A 17,705-nucleotide genomic window follows, 5' to 3' on the forward strand; every position below is an offset into this window, starting at 1 on the left:
TTGACTCGTGTGACAAACAAGGGGTCCCTAAAACCCGTGGTATGAGCCTCGCATTACCTTTCCCGGGACTTGATTTCTTTTCTTCTCTTTTCTTCTTCGCTACCTTTTTCCTTTGATTCTTGAACCGTCTTAGTATCATTTCTACCGAGGTAATGGCACTAGATAATGGCACTAGATACAACCGAGCTATACGGAGTACTGCGTTCCGTTCCGCAACGCTAATTACCCCTAACTTGAACTTGAACCCATATGCGGTGTAAAAGCCACATGGACATGCCCAAGTGGTACATGTAAACAGTAAACAGTAAACAGCACGGGTTTCTGTTGACAATGGTAATTTTACTCCGCATAGCTTAAATGCTTAAATTTTTTATCAAATCTTGTTAATCCCAAGTCAAGAGCCATGCTCTATTCAGTACCATATTACATTGTGCCTTCAATTTTCAGATAGAAAATTATCTAGTAACATTTGAAGCCCTGGAGGGAGCACAGAGGCCAGGTCAAAATAAGTCATGGCTTCAACTTGAAGTTAACCCTGGTACACCTGTGTCCGTCTGGTTTGCTACCAAACCGGTGAGTCTTCGATACAAGGGAGTACTTGAGTATGACTTTTATGTCTTGAAGGTCAGGTACCAGAATTATTTAGGCTCCGAGTGTGATCTGCCATACCACATGACTTGATTTCATCTCTATCAAATTGAAAATGAAAGTGAAGAATGAGATGTTAATTTCTGAAGGGAGTATCACCTGACATACTAGGATTTGATCATAAGACTAAAAGGAGGGACAACTGGAAATCCCACGAATCCCTGTCGGTTAAATCATGCATGGACATAATCTAGAGTCTAGACTAGCTAGACTAGTCAAATCCCTGCTCATACTACTTGAATGATATTTATAAAGAGCATCTATATCTACTATTCAAGATAGTTTCATAGTGGAACTTGAATGATCCACTACAAAGCCCTACGGAGTATTATAGACAAAACTACTTGTTATAGTAACCTATACATCTAGAGCAAACTAAATTGGGGTCCGACATTCCAATAAGAAAAGTAATCTGAGTTGTATTTTCATCTCATTCGTTCCCCTTGCGACTCCACAGATAAGCATAAATTTGGTTAAACTGATTCGGGAAATATTGAGCCACAGGGAATTCAATAAGCGCCAAAACAACCAATAAATAACCCCAATTGAACGTCATGGCCCCCAGGGACTATGAAGATATAAATATCATAGATCACTTTACTCATTACGGTAAGGGATCGGTGTTATGGCCCCATGATCAATCCACCAGTTACCTTCCGGGCCCGTTTTATGCTTTGACTGCCCCACGTTCGGGCGAATGGAGCCTCTGCGGAGCTTGGATACATGGTTCACCCAGTTCCCTTTTTTAACACGGGTTTTCCCTCTTCCCTTTCACTCACTTCTCTTTCTTCTCCAAAACACAACAAAATGGTCGAACTTATCAGTCCTCCCAAACCTCGAGATCTCCTCCCTCCTCTTTTGGCTTGTCTCCCCACAGCCTTTGTTTCTCCCCGTCCGCCACCTGCACTCCTCCCACTCCTCTCTCCAATCCTTCGCCAACGCGTCAAGATCCTGAGCGAGGTTTCTGTATCATCCAACGATAAATGGATCCAACTATTATGTTGGTCATCTGAGAAGGGCGATCGTCTACAACATATAATTGGCAACACCACCTTCGAACCGCATCCTGTCTCCGGCGAGATCGAGTTGCCAGATGACATCCCTGTAACATATAAGCGAATCGACGACGAAACCCTCCGTGCACAGGTCATACTACAAGACTACCAATTGTCTGTGCTCTACCTATGGTGTCCCGAAGATGACCAAGGCGATGGTCGAGGCTGGCGAGTAGCGGAACTTCTTCCGCGTGAGACTCCCGCCGCGGACGAACACACCTGGTCGTCTTCGATCGGTGAAGCAAATGTTCAGGCTCGGGAGAAACTGTTCTCCGATGTATTGGACTCACCAAACCAGACTAGTGGTGCGGGTCAGCAGGAGGAGGAAGAAGAAGACGATGACGCTGATTACTGGGCGCGTTACGATTCAACTCCCGGCCCTGGACGTACACCGGGACCAAAGACCCCTGCCATGGGTGGAGATTCATTCCCCAATGCCCCGGTCAGCCTGACCGAGGACTCATACTTCTCTCAATACGGCGATGTTCAGCCAGCTATGGATAGCCATGATCCCGAAGAACAAACGGAGGAAGTTGGACCCACCTCGCTAAATGGCGATATTCTTTCGAACCTGCTTCGCAGACAAGTAAATAGTGATCAAGAGGAGCAGGCCCGTACCAATGGGTATGCGGCAGCTGATGTTCCTCGTCACGAGGCCGGCAGATCGCTCAGTCACCCGCGACCTGCGTCTGGGTCAATCTCATCGAACCACTCTGAAACCTCAGATACAGTGGCCAGATTGGAGATGGAGGCAGCCTCCCAGTCTACTTATGAAGTTGGAGTGTCGCAGCATATTGGAGCCAGTATCAAGAGCCTGTTCCGGTTGGCCAAGGCCACGGGCATGAGCCGAGCTGAGTTTCAATCTATGGTGCAGACCGAGTTGGAGTTGCTTAATTTATCGGATGAGGATGATTGAGTTCGCTTTTTGTCTACTTTGACTGATACCCACGAGCTATGAGATTTCTGTTTTGCTTTGAGGCGCTGGTATATTGGCGACATCATCTAAATAGAGCATTTTGTTCTTTTACTCCTCATTTTTCACTTTTTTTTTTGATCTTCATGGGCGCATACTGGGTTCACATTTGTTTTCTTTGCTTGCTCATCGCATGTTTCATTGCAATAATCATATGAAGCGGATCCAACATATCATCAGCACCAAATCAAACCACTTCAAATTATGAAAACAGCAACTCTTAATATTTCAGCAGTAGCAGTACTCGAGGTGTAGGATCTCTCTTTTCTTCCCAATATCTCATAGACATCCTAGGTTGGAGTTCGTATACTACCTTTGAAATGTTGTTTCACCGCGTTACCACTAACCCTTCAAATGGTTTGAAATACTCATGTTACATCTGCAGCTACAACATTCTTCTTACATGGCAGAACCTCAGATCTAAAGCAACTTGAACCTTCTGTCTGAGTCAATTATTCTGGAGTGAAAGCCCTTTTAGAACAAAAGCAATCAAGGTTATGGTATAATCGATTGAATTGAAGAATGACACTAGTAACATGTAAACAGAGAAGGATCATCTTGAATGTATAAGCCAACGTTGAACCAAAGATCAGTAGGAATGAGAATATCAACTTGAACATTTAAACAGTCATAACATCCAGATGTCCAGATGTTACAGCAATTCTCAGGCTCCACCGCCACCTGCAGGTGCGAGCCCTGGGGCCAGATATAAACCTGGAATCATAGGGAGACCAGTCTTGGGTGCGTTACTCCCTCGAGGAGGTAGTATACGCATCAATTCTCCCTTCGTATTAGTAAAGAAGATCCTATCTGTATTATCCGGACTAGTCCCAGTAAAGAAATTATAATGTACCCATGGTCCGTCTATTCTAGGATGACCCCATTGGTTATTCTCTCTAGACCCCGGCACTAGAGCAATTTGGATAGGGTGCCACTCTGACATCATTAGCTGGCCGTGAGGATCTCGAACATTGACATAGATGGTATAAACATGGACCCAAGAACGGCCATTCATCGTATACATCATTAAAGCTCCATGGCAAACCCGAGGCGGGGCAGCGCCCGTAACGATGCCTTCCAGAAGTTGCAGGTTAGCATAGTCGGCCTCAAAGGCCACCATGATTCTGCTTCCTGTGTCATGCAAAAACTCGAAATCATAGTATTGGTCTGAATCAGGAAGCGAAAGGGACAAATTGACCTATGGAATGAGTGTTATCAGACTAGAATTTGAAAAAAGCACCAAAGCAGGAGTAAAGAGGCCCCTGGGGAGACTCACTTTACTTTGCATATTATTCAGTGGATCGTTGATCCCGACGGTGACATAGTTCTGAATGTAGTGCATTCCAACATCCTCAAGTAACTAGGTATCAATCTCTATCAGTACCTAGGTAATCTTCAATATGAAGACTTTCACTTACACCTTCTACCCAAAAGGAGTTGCCACTGCCGCTCTCCCGCCATAAAGCAAAGTACTCTTCCCATATCATAGGCCGTGGCTGAGAGCGTTGAACTCCTTGCCACCAGTATGTCACCAAATCAGGGGTCACTTCCAGAGCCTTCGATTTATATGCCGTTATAAGTGCCTTCACATTCACCAACTGATCGAATTTATCATGCTTATCCTCTTCCGTCTCACCCTCCATTGTATCCTCATACCATTCTTGGAGTGAAAGGAGATTTTCCAAACGTCTTACCACAGGCCACTCAAGACCTGAATATTGTTTCATTTTCTCCCTAGGAAGAGGAAATTGACAATTAGCGCCATTAATACTCAAAAATGGGAGAAATTATTCAAATAAGCGGACCTACTCCCGAGTGATCTTGAGTTTCTCAAATTCCTTCAACCTGTCTTCGAATATAGTCGGCATGATTCTATCCTCAATACGCTCCTTGCATCTAGCGATCTGAGCATCATAGTCTCTATATGAAGAAACATGTCAGTATACATATTTTCACAAAAATTCTTTAACCAAATCAATAGGCAGTACTAACTCAGGTTCCAGGTCTGCCTCCACAGAACTCCAACCACGTGGAACATCGTGTGCATTATTGATTATTTCACCCTTGTTGACCCATCGTGTCCGTTCAGGCAGCCCTTGAGGAAAATGCTCGACCCTTCCAACATAAGAGACGTCCAGGTCCAAATCCTTGACGTTGATTGTGCTGTTGAAATGTTTCTTGGAATTTTCCAAGGACGCCCTGTAATCCTGCTTCTCCCATGTGTCTACAACACGAACCTTTGCCTGTCTCTTCGATTTCCGTTTCTCACCGATCCTCGAGCTGGCACGTCGTTTTTTAGAGCTTGAAGTTTGAGCCCCGTACCTTACCATCTTGAAGATAAAAAGCGTTGTTAATATGAAAGGTCTTGTGAGATGGATATAAAGTGTTTCACACGCTGAGTTTTGCTGGAAGCTTGGTAGAATATCCACTGATTTATACCTAGAGGCAGGCTGGGCAAAAATCTAAGATGGCAGCAACCTGATGGCTTTTCCAGCAAATGAAAAACTCGAAACAACCCCTGATCACTCCAGTGTGTACTAGCTTTGAATGCTGTTAAAGGCGATGTGTCCGGATATGATGAAAAAGGACGATGTCAAAGAGAGTTACCAAAGAAAATCTTGGAACAGGCTGGCTTTTTATAAGAGAGAAATGGTTGATTAGCTTTAGATCAATGACAAAGATGAAGCAACTTGGAATTATACCTGCATCTTGTAAAATTGTTGCTCCACAGATGTAGATGACAGTAATTTCAATGTTTGCGGTGGATAATAATTGAAACGCATAGTAAGTAGCTAAGTACATAAATGAATGCCAGAGCAAATAAATGGGTATTAGTACCTTGAACATGACTATGCCCATGCCCATATTACTACTGATCTACTAGTACTATTAATCAAGCCTGGAGGGCTTGAACCTTCCAGATGTCAAGATGTTCTTAGCTTTGTTTAGTGCTTGAAAGTTCCAATGTAAAGCTCAAGCCACTGAACCAAAAACATCATAGTCACGGTGCCCTAGGAGTCTCATTCTTTCACAGCTTGATGTCTACTATGGGTAGCTTAAATTTATTAAACCTTGGAAGGAATAATTCAACTTGAAGCGAGCTTGATACATAGCTGCTTTTGAGAATCTTGGAATTCCGAGTCGAGGAATGATACTCCCTTTAGCAGAGACCCTCTCTCTACATAGAACTCATTTAAGCTCGAAGACTTGCATGTAAATATATAAGGGTCTCATATTAGTAAAATATCTAGAAAAAAATACTAGGTTAAATTGCAAATTTGTACATATTGCAGTGTGCGGAGTATAGAAGATGTTAGCGGAAATCATCTAAAAAAAGGGACACATGTGCCGCCCCACCGCCTTACCCTTTACCCGAAAGCAAGATGGTTGCGTGTCCCTATTCCGAGGCCCCCTCCTATTGCGCTTTTGTTTTCTCTTTCTCCAGCTTCGCTAGCCGCCTTATTTGGTGCCATGTTCTTTGGTGATTTGAGTATGTATCTCTTGTCTTCTGGCCTCTACCAAGCTGAGGTCGTTTCTGGTGTTTGATTAACCTGGTACTGACATGTTTATAAAAGTCTATTTACTATAGGTGGTTTCACGGTCGCTCTCTAGTTCTTTTCCTTTTGCTTTTCCTTTTTCCTACAAATTCACAATGAGCTCCCCTTCAGCCTCTCTGCGAAAGAGAGGTGTGAAGAAAGAGGAGTCATCGACTCGTCTGCCGCCTGACAGTGTCACTGTTCCAGCTGCCGCAGCTTCGGGAAAGCCAAAGTCGGAGTGGGATTATTGGCTGGCCATTTCCATCCTGACTGCGCTCGCATTTGCGACGCGCTTCTGGCGAATTGATTTCCCCAATGAAGTTGTCTTCGATGAAGTCCACTTCGGAAAGGTCGGTCGCTCTTTAAACCCAGTTCCGATGGTTATATCTTGAAATCAAAACAATATACCAGAGACTAACATAATGATTTTGATATAGTTTGCCTCGTACTACCTCCAGCGCACCTACTTCTTCGATGTCCACCCACCCTTTGGAAAGCTTCTGTTCGCCTTCATGGGCTGGTTGATTGGATATGATGGCCACTTCTTGTTCGAGAACATTGGTGATTCGTACATTGATAACAACGTGCCTTACCTAGCTCTCCGTGCTATGCCCGCCACTCTGGGTGCTCTCACAATCCCTGTGGTCTTTCTGATCATGTGGGAGTCGGGATACTCGTTGCCTGCCTGTGTACTGGCTGCTGGTCTCATGGTCTTTGACAATGCCCATGTGGGTGAGGACCGATTGATCCTCCTGGATTCAACCCTCGTCATTACCATGGCACTTAGTGTCTTGTGTTATGTTCGCTTCTACAAGTTGCGCTTCCAGCCTTTTGGCCGTAAGTGGTGGAAGTGGCTGCTGCTTACTGGATTTTCCATGAGCTGTGTCATCTCAACCAAGTACGTTGGCTTCTTCACTTTTGTCACTATCGGCTCGGCCGTCGCGATCGACCTGTGGAATCTCTTGGATATCAACCGCCGTGATGGAGCCCTTGATATGATCACCTGGGTCAAGCATGTTGCGGCCAGAGTTGTCGGTCTACTCATCATTCCCTTCTTCTTTTATCTGTTCTGGTTCCAGGTTCACTTCGCTGTTCTCACTCGGTCTGGACCCGGTGACGAATTCATGTCTCCTGAATTCCAGGAGACATTGAGCGACAATGCGATGACCGCCCAGTCGGTGGGAATTCAATACTTTGATCAGATCACTATGCGCCACAAGGACACCAAGGTCCTGCTTCACAGTCACTGGGAGCAGTACCCCCTGCGATATGATGACGGCCGTATTTCCAGCCAGGGTCAGCAAGTCACCGGATACCCCCACAACGACACCAACAACTTGTGGGAGGTTCTCCCCACTTCTCCTCTGGCCGAGGCCAACCCCAAGAGCGTGCGAAATGGCGATATCATCCAGCTTCGTCATGTTGGCACCGATAGCATCCTGCTGACACACGATGTTGCGTCTCCATTCTTCCCTACCAACCAGGAATTCACCACTGTCTCGAGGGAGCTTGCCGATGGTGACCGCCACAACGATACCTTGTTCGAGATCAAGATTGAGAATGGAAAGCCATTCCAAGAGTTCCGCACCTTTTCTAGCTTGTTCAAGCTCGTCCACGTTCCGACTCGGGTTGCCATGTGGACTCACACCACTCCCCTGCCAGAATGGGGATTCAAGCAAGCTGAGATCAACGGAAACAAGAACATCCTTCAGTCCAGCAACATTTGGTATGCAGAGACTATCGAGGGAATTCAGCCAGACAGCCCCCGTCTTCAGAAAGAAGAACGCCAGGTCAAGTCTCTGTCCTTCCTGCGCAAGTACTTTGAACTGCAGGGCGCTATGTTCCACCACAACAATGCGCTGACCAGCAGCCACCCGTATGCTACTGAGCCCTTCCAGTGGCCCTTCTTGTTGCGTGGTGTGAGCTTCTGGACCAAGAATGAAACCCGTGGACAGATTTACTTCTTGGGTAACCCTATTGGATGGTGGATTGCCAGTAGTTTGCTGGCGGTATTTGCCGGCATTGTCGCAGCAGACCAGCTGTCCCTTCGCCGCGGTGTTGATGCATTGGAAGAAAGTAAGTTATTCTCTGCTACACATTGCGCCCAAATCTCTCAGGTGACTAAGTTTTTTCTTCCTAAACAGTTTGGGGTCCTGGTACTCGATCACGTCTGTACAACAGCACGGGCTTCCTGTTCCTGTGCTGGGCTGCCCATTATTTCCCCTTCTGGCTGATGGGTCGTCAGCGCTTCCTGCACCACTACTTACCGTCCCACCTGGCCTCAACCATGGTGACGGGTGCACTGGTTGAATTCATTTTCAACGTGTCTCCTCTAGACCCCGCCACTGCCGCACCTCCTGTGGATGATCCCTCCGGCAAGGCTAAGGGAACCCGAGTGAGCCGCAGTGTTCGCCGCTTTGTGACCGCCAAGGAGCGCATGGGCCTCAACTCGGTGCTTGCTACCTGGGCCGCGACCATTGTCATCCTGTTGGCTACTATTGCAGGCTTCATCTTCTATGCGCCCTTGACCTATGGTACTCCAGGTCTGGACGTGGATGGCGTTAACGCCCGCAAGTGGCTGAACTACGATCTCCACTTTGCCAAATAAATTCATCCAGCGCTTCCTGAAACACGCGTTCGAAATTGAAGGCTTTACTGGGAATCTCACTTTTTTTTTGTTTTGCATGATCTGCAAGATATGTATCATCTACACGATAGAAAATCTAGGGAAGGCGATCGGAGGTGTTGATTAGGGAGCTTTCGGAGGATTGGTTGGACATGTGTTATGGATTACCGTTCTTCTTAACTCTCTACTTTTTTGTTTGAATTTGACTATTGTCCTTTCCACATCTTCCGATCGAATCCGTAGTTCTCCAGAGTCGAGTCCTGTGTGACGAAATGCGTGATACAGAGAGAATTATCAGGCGACCAACAAGTATTTCTCCCGAGTCTCTCTATATTTTCATAGTACACTCCATTAGTAGATGGATGTTGTCGGTGTACACCGAGTCTCACGTGATACGGGGGTCAACTGTAAATGATTTACGATTTTACTGTATTGTAATTTAACATTGGAACCTTGGAAGCCACCTGGGCAACTGTGGGCACCTGAAATGGATATCCAAGGCCTCAATTTAGAAGATAGAGTTGGAATAATATGTGGTCTCCAGGGCTGTTATTAAAGGGATAGGCAACCAGGTACTGGGTCTAGATGTGTTTTGAATGACGATAATCTGCAGGAATCGACCTAAAGCATCCTAGTAAATTCAACCTGAGTTTTTAAGCGCCACCACATTCCATAATAAATAATTTGGATTGGTCGCATTCTTTGCGATCTTAATGCATTAATACGAAAGTTGTATTAACAACGTATCAGGTAGTTTTTTCCGGTGTTTATTTTTAGTCTTCACTTAGCTATACATAGTAAAGTGGTTTCACTTACTCTAGGGCTGGACTTATTAATTTATTGGTAGTAGAAAGAAGACCTACAGGAAAGTAATTAATAAAATTAGAATTACAAAAAATATAATAATATGATATAAAAAAAAAATTTGATATTGATCAACTGGGATCAGATACCTGTTCCCTCTTTAATCATACAGAGTAGATCCTGGACTATTGGATGCAAATATGACTAGTGACCAAGTCGAATTTGGAGTGTCCGGAAGATCATGCAGGGACTCTCTCTTCCACATTTGATCCTCTCTTTACTCCGTATTTTCTTCTTCTTCTTCCCTCTTCCCTGCATTCTCCAATTCTTCGCATTTTTGAAGTTCTTTGGTTCGTGGATTTCTTTTTTGGGGGTTGATCAGGGTCCGTCCCTTTTTCCTACTCCACTCCCCACTTTACTCTTCAGATCTGACTCGCTGGAGCTCGGCTCTAAGTGTCTACAAGTGAAACCGTCACAACAATCCGTGGTCTCAGGTGGGTTAGCCTTAGGTTTTTGTTTCTCTGTCTTTTCTCCCATCTTTGCCTTCCCCCCTCCCCTCCCCCCTAATCTAGTCTAGAAGCTTCCTATCCATCATCATCCCTCAAAACTTCTTTCAGACCTTGTTAGTGTTTGTAAGAGAACTGAGGCTTTTCCTGTTAGGGAGTGGTACACAAAAAAGAATCAAAAAGGTGTCAACCCATTCAACCCACCCCAGTGTGGGTTCATATCGGACCTTGATCGGCCGCTAACAGAGCATTGAATTGTGTGTGTCGATTGTGTTCGGCTGTTAACACCGTGCGAGAATCTCGTTCATCAACTGACTTGCTTTCCTTCCATTCTTTCTTAGTCCCCTGATTGATCAGAGTCATAATTCTTTCGTCTCTCCTCTCGCACTCGTCGATCTTGAGATAGTTTAACACTGCCAACTGGCTCTACTACCCACCCCCCTGTCATCTTATCTGCATTGTCTGCATTGGACACATCAACAATTGTCCCAAAACCCGGCCCAATCCTACCTTCTCCTCTTTCCCCCTCCTTTCAGGACCCACCGAACCTTTATGGGAGTTGCCCACCAGTGAAAGAGGCAGTCCATAATTACCACTGGTTCATTGCAAGACAACAGACTATTCCCAATGCCTATGAAACTGAATATAGGGTTCGGTCGACGAAAGTCATCTGGCAATATTTTGGAGGATGTGGAGAGTCGGGAGACCCAGAGCCAGTCTTCCTTCCGGGTCTATGAACGCCCAGGACCTCAAAGATCGATGACAGACGGTGCCCCGCTCACTCAGCATATGAGTGAAGGTACAGTACCACTGGGAGATTCGGATAACATCTTCGCGGAACCGGGGCAACCCACGGACAGAAATCGGTATGAAGACTCGCCCCGACCCAGGGAATCCCGAAGGAAACGACTGACAAACAAACTTATCAGGGGGGGCGGCCACTTACGAGAGCTCAACTTCAACACGATTGAGCTCCTCGTCCACTCAGCCTTCCTCCACAGAGGTGCCATCGCCTAACGAGACCTCCCCGCATTCCCGTATCCATGATGTTCCTCCACCAATCTCAGCTGCCATACGCGCTGCAGGGAGAACATTCTCTTTTGGTGGACGCTTCAGTTCATCTACGCCATCCGCTCCTCGAAATGCTCCGGTGACTGAGTCTTCAAGACAGCGAGCAATGACTACTAGTACAGATGAAACGGCAACACCCCCAAAGCTATCTCATGCACAATTGGACTTGGGAGGAGATGACTTTGGAAAGATGTTTGACACTTTAGAAAAGCGACAGAGCGCATCGCTACGCGACCCTTCCCCTCGCCGGGATAACCAGGTATGGTGCTATGAGTGTTACGCAAGGGGTGCATTGGCTAACGAACATACAGTTTTCACCATCCTCGCAGTCACAATCTGAATCTCAGAATTCAGGAAGGGCTCACAAGCCTATGCCAATCAACACAGATCGATCGACAGTCGTTGAACCTTCTCCTTACTCATGGAACAGTCATGATTCTGGGGAGGGTTTACTCCAGGATCCAGACGATATACCCCTCGGTCTTAAATCACCCACCCTGTCAAGTCCTCAGACAACCATTGGATATCGTGAACGATCCCCTGTGCCACAACAAATGACCAGCGTCACCGCGACTCACTCGTCTCTTCAACGCCCAAAACCACAATACGATGGGGGACTGCGAAGGAGCATTATCTATTCCGGGGATCGAGACTCTAGCGGTATTGATGATGAAGACGCCGCTATGGTTCGAAATTCTCTACTATGGAGCAAGGATACCAGCCCTCAGCCACGGTGGTCAGAGAGTGCATCTCCCTCAAATGCTGCACTTGTTGGGAAAAGCCAAGCGAGTAGTCCCAGAGAGAATTTGAGTCCTGGAATGGATTCAATGTTCTCAAACCCGATCTCGCCTCGTTCTCCCACGCAAATCGATTCCTCCGTGGCTGACCATGCACGCCTCGCAGTCAAATTCGCAGAGAGTTTACCCAAGTCCCCTTCTCCGGGCAACAAGGTGATGACTCCATCCCAGTTTGAGCATTATCGCCAGCAACAAGAACTCCAGAACTCCAACAGTGATTCTTCCGATGCTGAGGATAAGTCGGACGATGATGCATACGATGAAGAAGATGAGGCCGAGAGGCAGCGCGAGGCTGAAAAACAACGGCGAAAGCGAGAAGCTCATCTGTCGGTTTATCGCCAGCAAATGCAGAAAGTGATCGGTCAGCAATCGCCATCGCCATCGCCGTCTCTACGCCCCGTGATGAGTGGAGCTAGCAACAGTACCCCCAACCTCCTAATGAATCGTTCTAGTGTTCATCTATCCAGCACAGGTGAAAAGTCCTCGAGCGGTAAAAGCAACGAGGACGAGGATGATGAGGTTCCGCTAGCCATTCTTGCGGCTCACGGGTTCCCCAACCGCAATCGTCCTCCTACCCGTCTGACCAACGTCAGCTCCAACCCGAACCTTCGGGCTTCCATGATGCACCCGTATATCTCTTCTTCCAGCTCTCTTGTGGGTGGCGAGCAGGAGAACCGGGGCAGTCTACCTGTCTTTGCCAGAAATCTTCCACGAGACCCTTACTTCGGAGCCAGTCTGGTTAACCCAACCAACCGAGAATCCCTGGCTCTGGGTGGTGGCTCATCATACGGTGGTCCTGGTGCAACGCCTCCCGTGCCTACCGGAGGCCTTGTGGGTATAATTGCGCAGGAGGAGCAGTCGCGAAAGTTGAGACGAGGCAGTCCGAACACTCAGGCTATGTATGATATGGGAAGTGTACCTCGACCATACTCCATGATGTCTCCACCCCCGCAGCCGACGATGACTGCATCTGAACAGGCACAGGTTCAATTGACCAATCATATGTCAACTATGATGCAGGTCCAAATTGAATGGATGCAGCAGATGATGCGTATGCAGGGTGTGCCGGGAGCCACTCCGCAGATGATGCCACCTGGTATGCCACCTGGCATGCTACCCGGTATGCCGATGCCACACATGACAGGAGCTATGTCCATGCCAGGAACTTCTATGGGACCTCCCCCCATGGGCGTTCCTCACATGCCGGGGCCTGGTTCAGTATCTAGCAACCCTAATATGAGACCGGTCTCTATGCCGGGTCTTCCCCCGTCAACTCCTCCTAATTATGATCCCCGTCCTCTGAGCATGCTCGACCCCAATCTTGCTACGCGTCGCACCGGCTCACCAATGCCTAATATCCCAGGTGGACCCTTCCCACATAACTCACCCGGATATGCTGCATCAATTGCACCCTCGGAGCGCAGCACCGCAGGAATGGCATCGCGATATCGCCCCGTTTCCATGCAGGGTGAACACATCCACCAGGGCTCCCCGCTGAACAACTCATGGAATGATGAGAACCGACATCACTCCCACCTTTCCATTTCTCAATCACATGGAGCTCTCCCGAAATCAGCTTCGCTGGCTACGGTGACTGTGAGACCCGTTTCGCGGGGCAGCCAAGCAGGCTCAGCTGTTCAAAAGCCATCTCATGGTTCCGATGAGGAAAATGATGATGAGGCCTGGGCTGAGATGAGAAAGAACCGAGAAAAGAAGAAGAGCTCCTGGAAACTCAAACGAGGAACATCTTCTTTCGGAGATCTTCTAGGTGCGGTGCACTAAGATTATTTCTCTCGCCTTCTGATACTGTGAAAACATGCATTTTCATTTTTCAGAGGACCCACAGCATTGCGCCGCGTCTTATAGAGCTTTCCTCTTTTTAGTGCTTTTACGTTCTGTCATTTCGCGTCCTCTCCAGGGCTCCTATCAAAACTCTCATCGTCACCTCCCCTGACACGAAGACCACGCACATAAATCGATACAAATCGTTTCGGCCACCTCTTTTTCGGTTTCTTCTTCCCTTCAACAGATAAGGCGGGGTTTATTTCCCAGTTCTTACCTTTTTTTCATGGCCATCAGACTCTGAGAAGAAGCGGTGGCTGAAGTATGATACATATTCTCTTTTGTTTTTCCGGCATTGGCGTAGGATGGCATGGCGTCGACTTTGATCATTTTCTGTTTTCTTTTTTTTTGTTTTTTTTTTTACTGTTTGTGAGCATCGCATTTGTGGGTTTTACCTTGCCTTTATAAGGGCAGAATATCGTCTACTCGACTAATCCATCTCTGGTCATAATGGCCATATATCATTCCTTCAAGTTTCTGTGCATTTCAAGTCCCTTCCAAAGCAAATAATACCACAAAACTACTCAAGTGCTTCAAGTTGCAATAGCAATAGCAGTAAACAAGCACTAGCACTCAAATTCTGTTCAACTTGACAATCTTGGAACTTGAACACAATTGGATTGTACACCATGGTCAACTGGTATTTGACATTGATTGCAACCTCAAATGCTTGAAACAATCCCGACCTCGGGTGGAGTCACGGTGGAACTTGAATAACTGCAGGGCTCGACATCGTCACATACTATATACCTTCAAGTTGGAACCTTGGAACCTTCCTTGGAAGACAATAACGCCTCCTCCAACCTTGAGCCTCCCCACTGGTACTGGCAGCCCGAGGTCACTTCAAATATTCCAAAATTTTTGGGTTCCAATGCATCCCTTATGGAGCTATTAAAAATGCCCCAGGTGTGATGTTCTTCGGTTGTAGATTTTGAACGAAAAGCTTGTATAATATGAGCGAACAGCTGAGGTCAACTTGAAGGTCACGGTGACTTCATGTGTCCATTATAGTTATTTGCCAACATCACTATATATATCCATGGAGATCACGCACGATGCTGTGTCAGTGCCAGTGTGGACTCCGACTCGGATCGGCCATTTAAACACTCCAATTGAAAAGTGGTAGCATCAACCCGAATTAAGAAAACCGAAGACTGATGAGTGGTAGGCCATCTTTGTTGGAGTACCTGAGTGATGAATGTTGGGAGTCGAGAGAGGTTGAATGTCCCACACCTGGACATGACGTTGCAGATCGGCAATTTAAGCCTCAGGCCGAGACTGCACAGTGTTATTTGTGGAGGCGGAATCGAACCTCTCATCTTCACTTGACTTCGGTCGCACATATAGAGCCCTGAAAGCTAAAACTCTGAGCTTTGATATAGATACATTCTGACTCAAAGGTTCCTTCATACTAACAGTATATTTTATTCCATGTTTACACTCGAGTATTTCATAGATCGATGTCCCGATTAGGTTAAGCACGACTGACACGTGATATTTAACACGTGACCTGATATCAAAGTAATCATGTGACTTGATCGCGATATCGCGATATCCCGATCATCGTCTTCAACACTGTTTCTCATTTTATCAAGTAAATTCTTGATATTGAATATCTTCAAAATTAAATCAACAGTGTATCCTCACTTAAAGCTCTCTTCTGGACTCAGTTACGCGTGGTCTGCGATTACAGAGTTTGGCGTTGACCATTCACTTCGAAGACCTAGATTTTTGGGCCACGGTCAAGGCTATTGAACTACTTTGGAGTGCAAACGGTCTGAAGGTAAAACTGACCAATCAGATTGCCCCACTAGTGAGATTCAGATATTAAGTTGGTCTGAAGTATACAGACTATAAAAGAAGTGAACTGCCGGATTTCTTTTTCTCTTTTACATCTACCCCAACTCACTCAACATTTCAAAACCATCACCATATCCATAACTGAATCAAAATGAACGCTCCGGACCGGTCAGTTACACTAACTTATTCTCTTTCTCTCCCTCCATGATCGATCCCTACCCCTTTCCATTTCACTCACGTCGTGTCTCCCTAAATGTCCCCTCTTTCTTTTGGCCTGTGCAGGCGGCATGGTGAAAGATGTTGTACCTCAATACTTCATCTGGGAACCTGTTGCATCTATTGTACTCAAATCGCGGGGAAGCCTGAAACCCTCATACCATGTTACGGTGTTGAATAGTACTTCTTGTCCAAGTACCCCTCGCTGCGGTGGTGCGGTGGTGCGGTTGTATCGAGACATCAACCTCGGCGTCGCCAGTACCCCTCGCTGCGGTGGTGCGGTGGGCGTCGATGAGACGAAGAAACTCTAGCTCCTTCCTGCGTTGCCTGCTATGTGATCCTATTTTGCTTGTTTATGTTTCTGTTCCTGCCCACACCAATCTTTCCTTCTCTTCCCCCACCCTCATCTTTCCTCGTCTTCCCTCCACCACACATTTCATTTTCTTTCGATAAGATCCAATCACCATGCCTGCTGAGTATTGTGCTCCCGCAAATGACCCTGACCTGCCCGAGACGGCCACGTCCGTCGTCGCCAGAGAACTGGCGGGTCAACGCAAGCAACGCCGTGTGCACAGTAATGATCGTTACCGTGCCGTCGATGACCGCCCCGATCTGTCAGTGTCAAGAGAACATTGGAAAAGGTCACATTTGTATCACCTGCTTCATGTTTCATGTTTTCTTTTTCTTTTTCTTTTCTTTTCTTTTCTTTTTTTTGGAATCTTTACATGAGTCTATCTCATCAATGTGACATGCATGGCTGATCTGAATTACAGTTACGAGGCCATTCTCCTCGCCCCGGGTGAGAAGAAGATCGACGTTGAAGTTGACACCCGTAAGTGACTTGACATCAACCTCAGTTCGAGATCTTTGGTTTGCTGACTCTTTGCGCTATAGGTATGCCCAATGCCGCGATCTTCACCTTCCACAAGGAAGATCACACCCTGGCCAACCTGCTCCGCACCCGTCTGCTGAAGCACCCCAACGTGACCTTCTCTGCCTACCGGGTATGTCAATTTAAAGTTTTGCTTTTCCCTTTCTACGATCAACAAGGCTCATTGTGTCTAGGTCCCCCACCCTCTGACTCCCAGCTTCGAGCTGCGTGTCCAGACTGACGGCGAGATCACCCCTCGTGCTGCTGTTATCGCCAGCTGCAACAGTCTCATCAAGGAGCTGGGCATCATCTCCCGTGAATTCACTAAGGAGTACGAGCTTCGCAAGATGGCGAATGCTGCCGCTAAGCAGCAGACTGAGTAAGCTCCTCAGAAGCTGCTCGCGAGCCTTTCTTTGGTTCTCGCCGTTTCCTGTTTTTCCGTTCATCTGGCGTATGGGAGCATGGAGCAATCTTGAGGGTTTCTCGGTTTTTTCTTCTATGCCTTTTCCTTCTATGATTTTGATTTGGACATCGTTTCCAATTTTCTTTTTGTTTTGCATCATAGTCTCGGTGAGGACTGACGATGGTTATGGTTATGGTTTGCGTCTGGCGGAATATGCCACATAGTTTTAAGAAGGAAAAGTGCTCACTGATTTAAACTCAAACTCCCACTCGTAACCTTAGAGTTGAAGTAATTTAATCTACATGCTACATACTCGTAGCTATATTCATAGTTAGCCTCGTGGCATACTTCGGGGATAAAGAGATAATAATAGCGCAAGGCATCCACCAAGAATAATGACTAAGCGCCCAATCAGGTTAGTGTAACTCCGCGCCCCTGCAACGGCGTCATTTGCATTGCTCCTGATTCCAACCCCCTCTCTGCATTTGGCTTCTTTTGCTTATCAATCCCCTTTTTGGTTCGTCTGCACATTTGTTTTGTCCATGCGAGCGCTGCGT

The 17,705-nt window shown here is 46.7% G+C and overlaps 5 protein-coding genes across 5 annotated transcripts; 4 read left to right on the plus strand and 1 right to left on the minus strand.

The window, feature by feature from the left end:
• Positions 1–1,455: 1,455 nt before the first annotated feature.
• On the plus strand, positions 1,456–2,619 carry N7483_003152 (uncharacterized protein; the record flags this gene model as incomplete). The annotated part of the gene is made up of 1 exon (XM_057086589.1): positions 1,456–2,619. One exon carries the CDS (start codon positions 1,456–1,458, stop codon positions 2,617–2,619), a length of 1,164 nt encoding a protein of 387 aa, XP_056946418.1.
• Positions 2,620–3,340: 721 nt separating this feature from the next.
• On the minus strand, positions 3,341–5,006 carry N7483_003153 (uncharacterized protein; the record flags this gene model as incomplete). The annotated part of the gene is made up of 5 exons (XM_057086590.1): positions 3,341–3,874; positions 3,953–4,036; positions 4,095–4,410; positions 4,486–4,596; positions 4,669–5,006. The coding sequence occupies 5 exons, from the start codon at positions 5,004–5,006 to the stop codon at positions 3,341–3,343; spliced, it is 1,383 nt and encodes a 460-aa protein (XP_056946419.1).
• Positions 5,007–6,328: 1,322 nt separating this feature from the next.
• On the plus strand, positions 6,329–8,820 carry pmt4 (dolichyl-phosphate-mannose-protein mannosyltransferase; the record flags this gene model as incomplete). Its single annotated transcript, XM_057086591.1, has 3 exons — positions 6,329–6,562; positions 6,650–8,288; positions 8,357–8,820. The coding sequence occupies 3 exons, from the start codon at positions 6,329–6,331 to the stop codon at positions 8,818–8,820; spliced, it is 2,337 nt and encodes a 778-aa protein (XP_056946420.1).
• A 1,955-nt stretch (positions 8,821–10,775) lies between these two features.
• On the plus strand, positions 10,776–13,798 carry N7483_003155 (uncharacterized protein; the record flags this gene model as incomplete). The annotated part of the gene is made up of 3 exons (XM_057086592.1): positions 10,776–11,014; positions 11,100–11,478; positions 11,549–13,798. The coding sequence occupies 3 exons, from the start codon at positions 10,776–10,778 to the stop codon at positions 13,796–13,798; spliced, it is 2,868 nt and encodes a 955-aa protein (XP_056946421.1).
• Positions 13,799–16,339: 2,541 nt separating this feature from the next.
• On the plus strand, positions 16,340–17,128 carry N7483_003156 (DNA-directed RNA polymerase II core subunit RPB11; the record flags this gene model as incomplete). Its single annotated transcript, XM_057086593.1, has 4 exons — positions 16,340–16,488; positions 16,648–16,706; positions 16,769–16,878; positions 16,940–17,128. 4 exons carry the CDS (start codon positions 16,340–16,342, stop codon positions 17,126–17,128), a joined length of 507 nt encoding a protein of 168 aa, XP_056946422.1.
• Between the last annotated feature and the right edge of the window lie 577 nt (positions 17,129–17,705).

This window comes from Penicillium malachiteum (genome assembly GCF_028827825.1).
Source record: "Penicillium malachiteum strain IBT 17515 chromosome Unknown utg000002l:1.0-8849297.0:1.0-8852440.0, whole genome shotgun sequence".
In the NCBI taxonomy this organism is placed as follows: domain Eukaryota; kingdom Fungi; phylum Ascomycota; class Eurotiomycetes; order Eurotiales; family Aspergillaceae; genus Penicillium; species Penicillium malachiteum.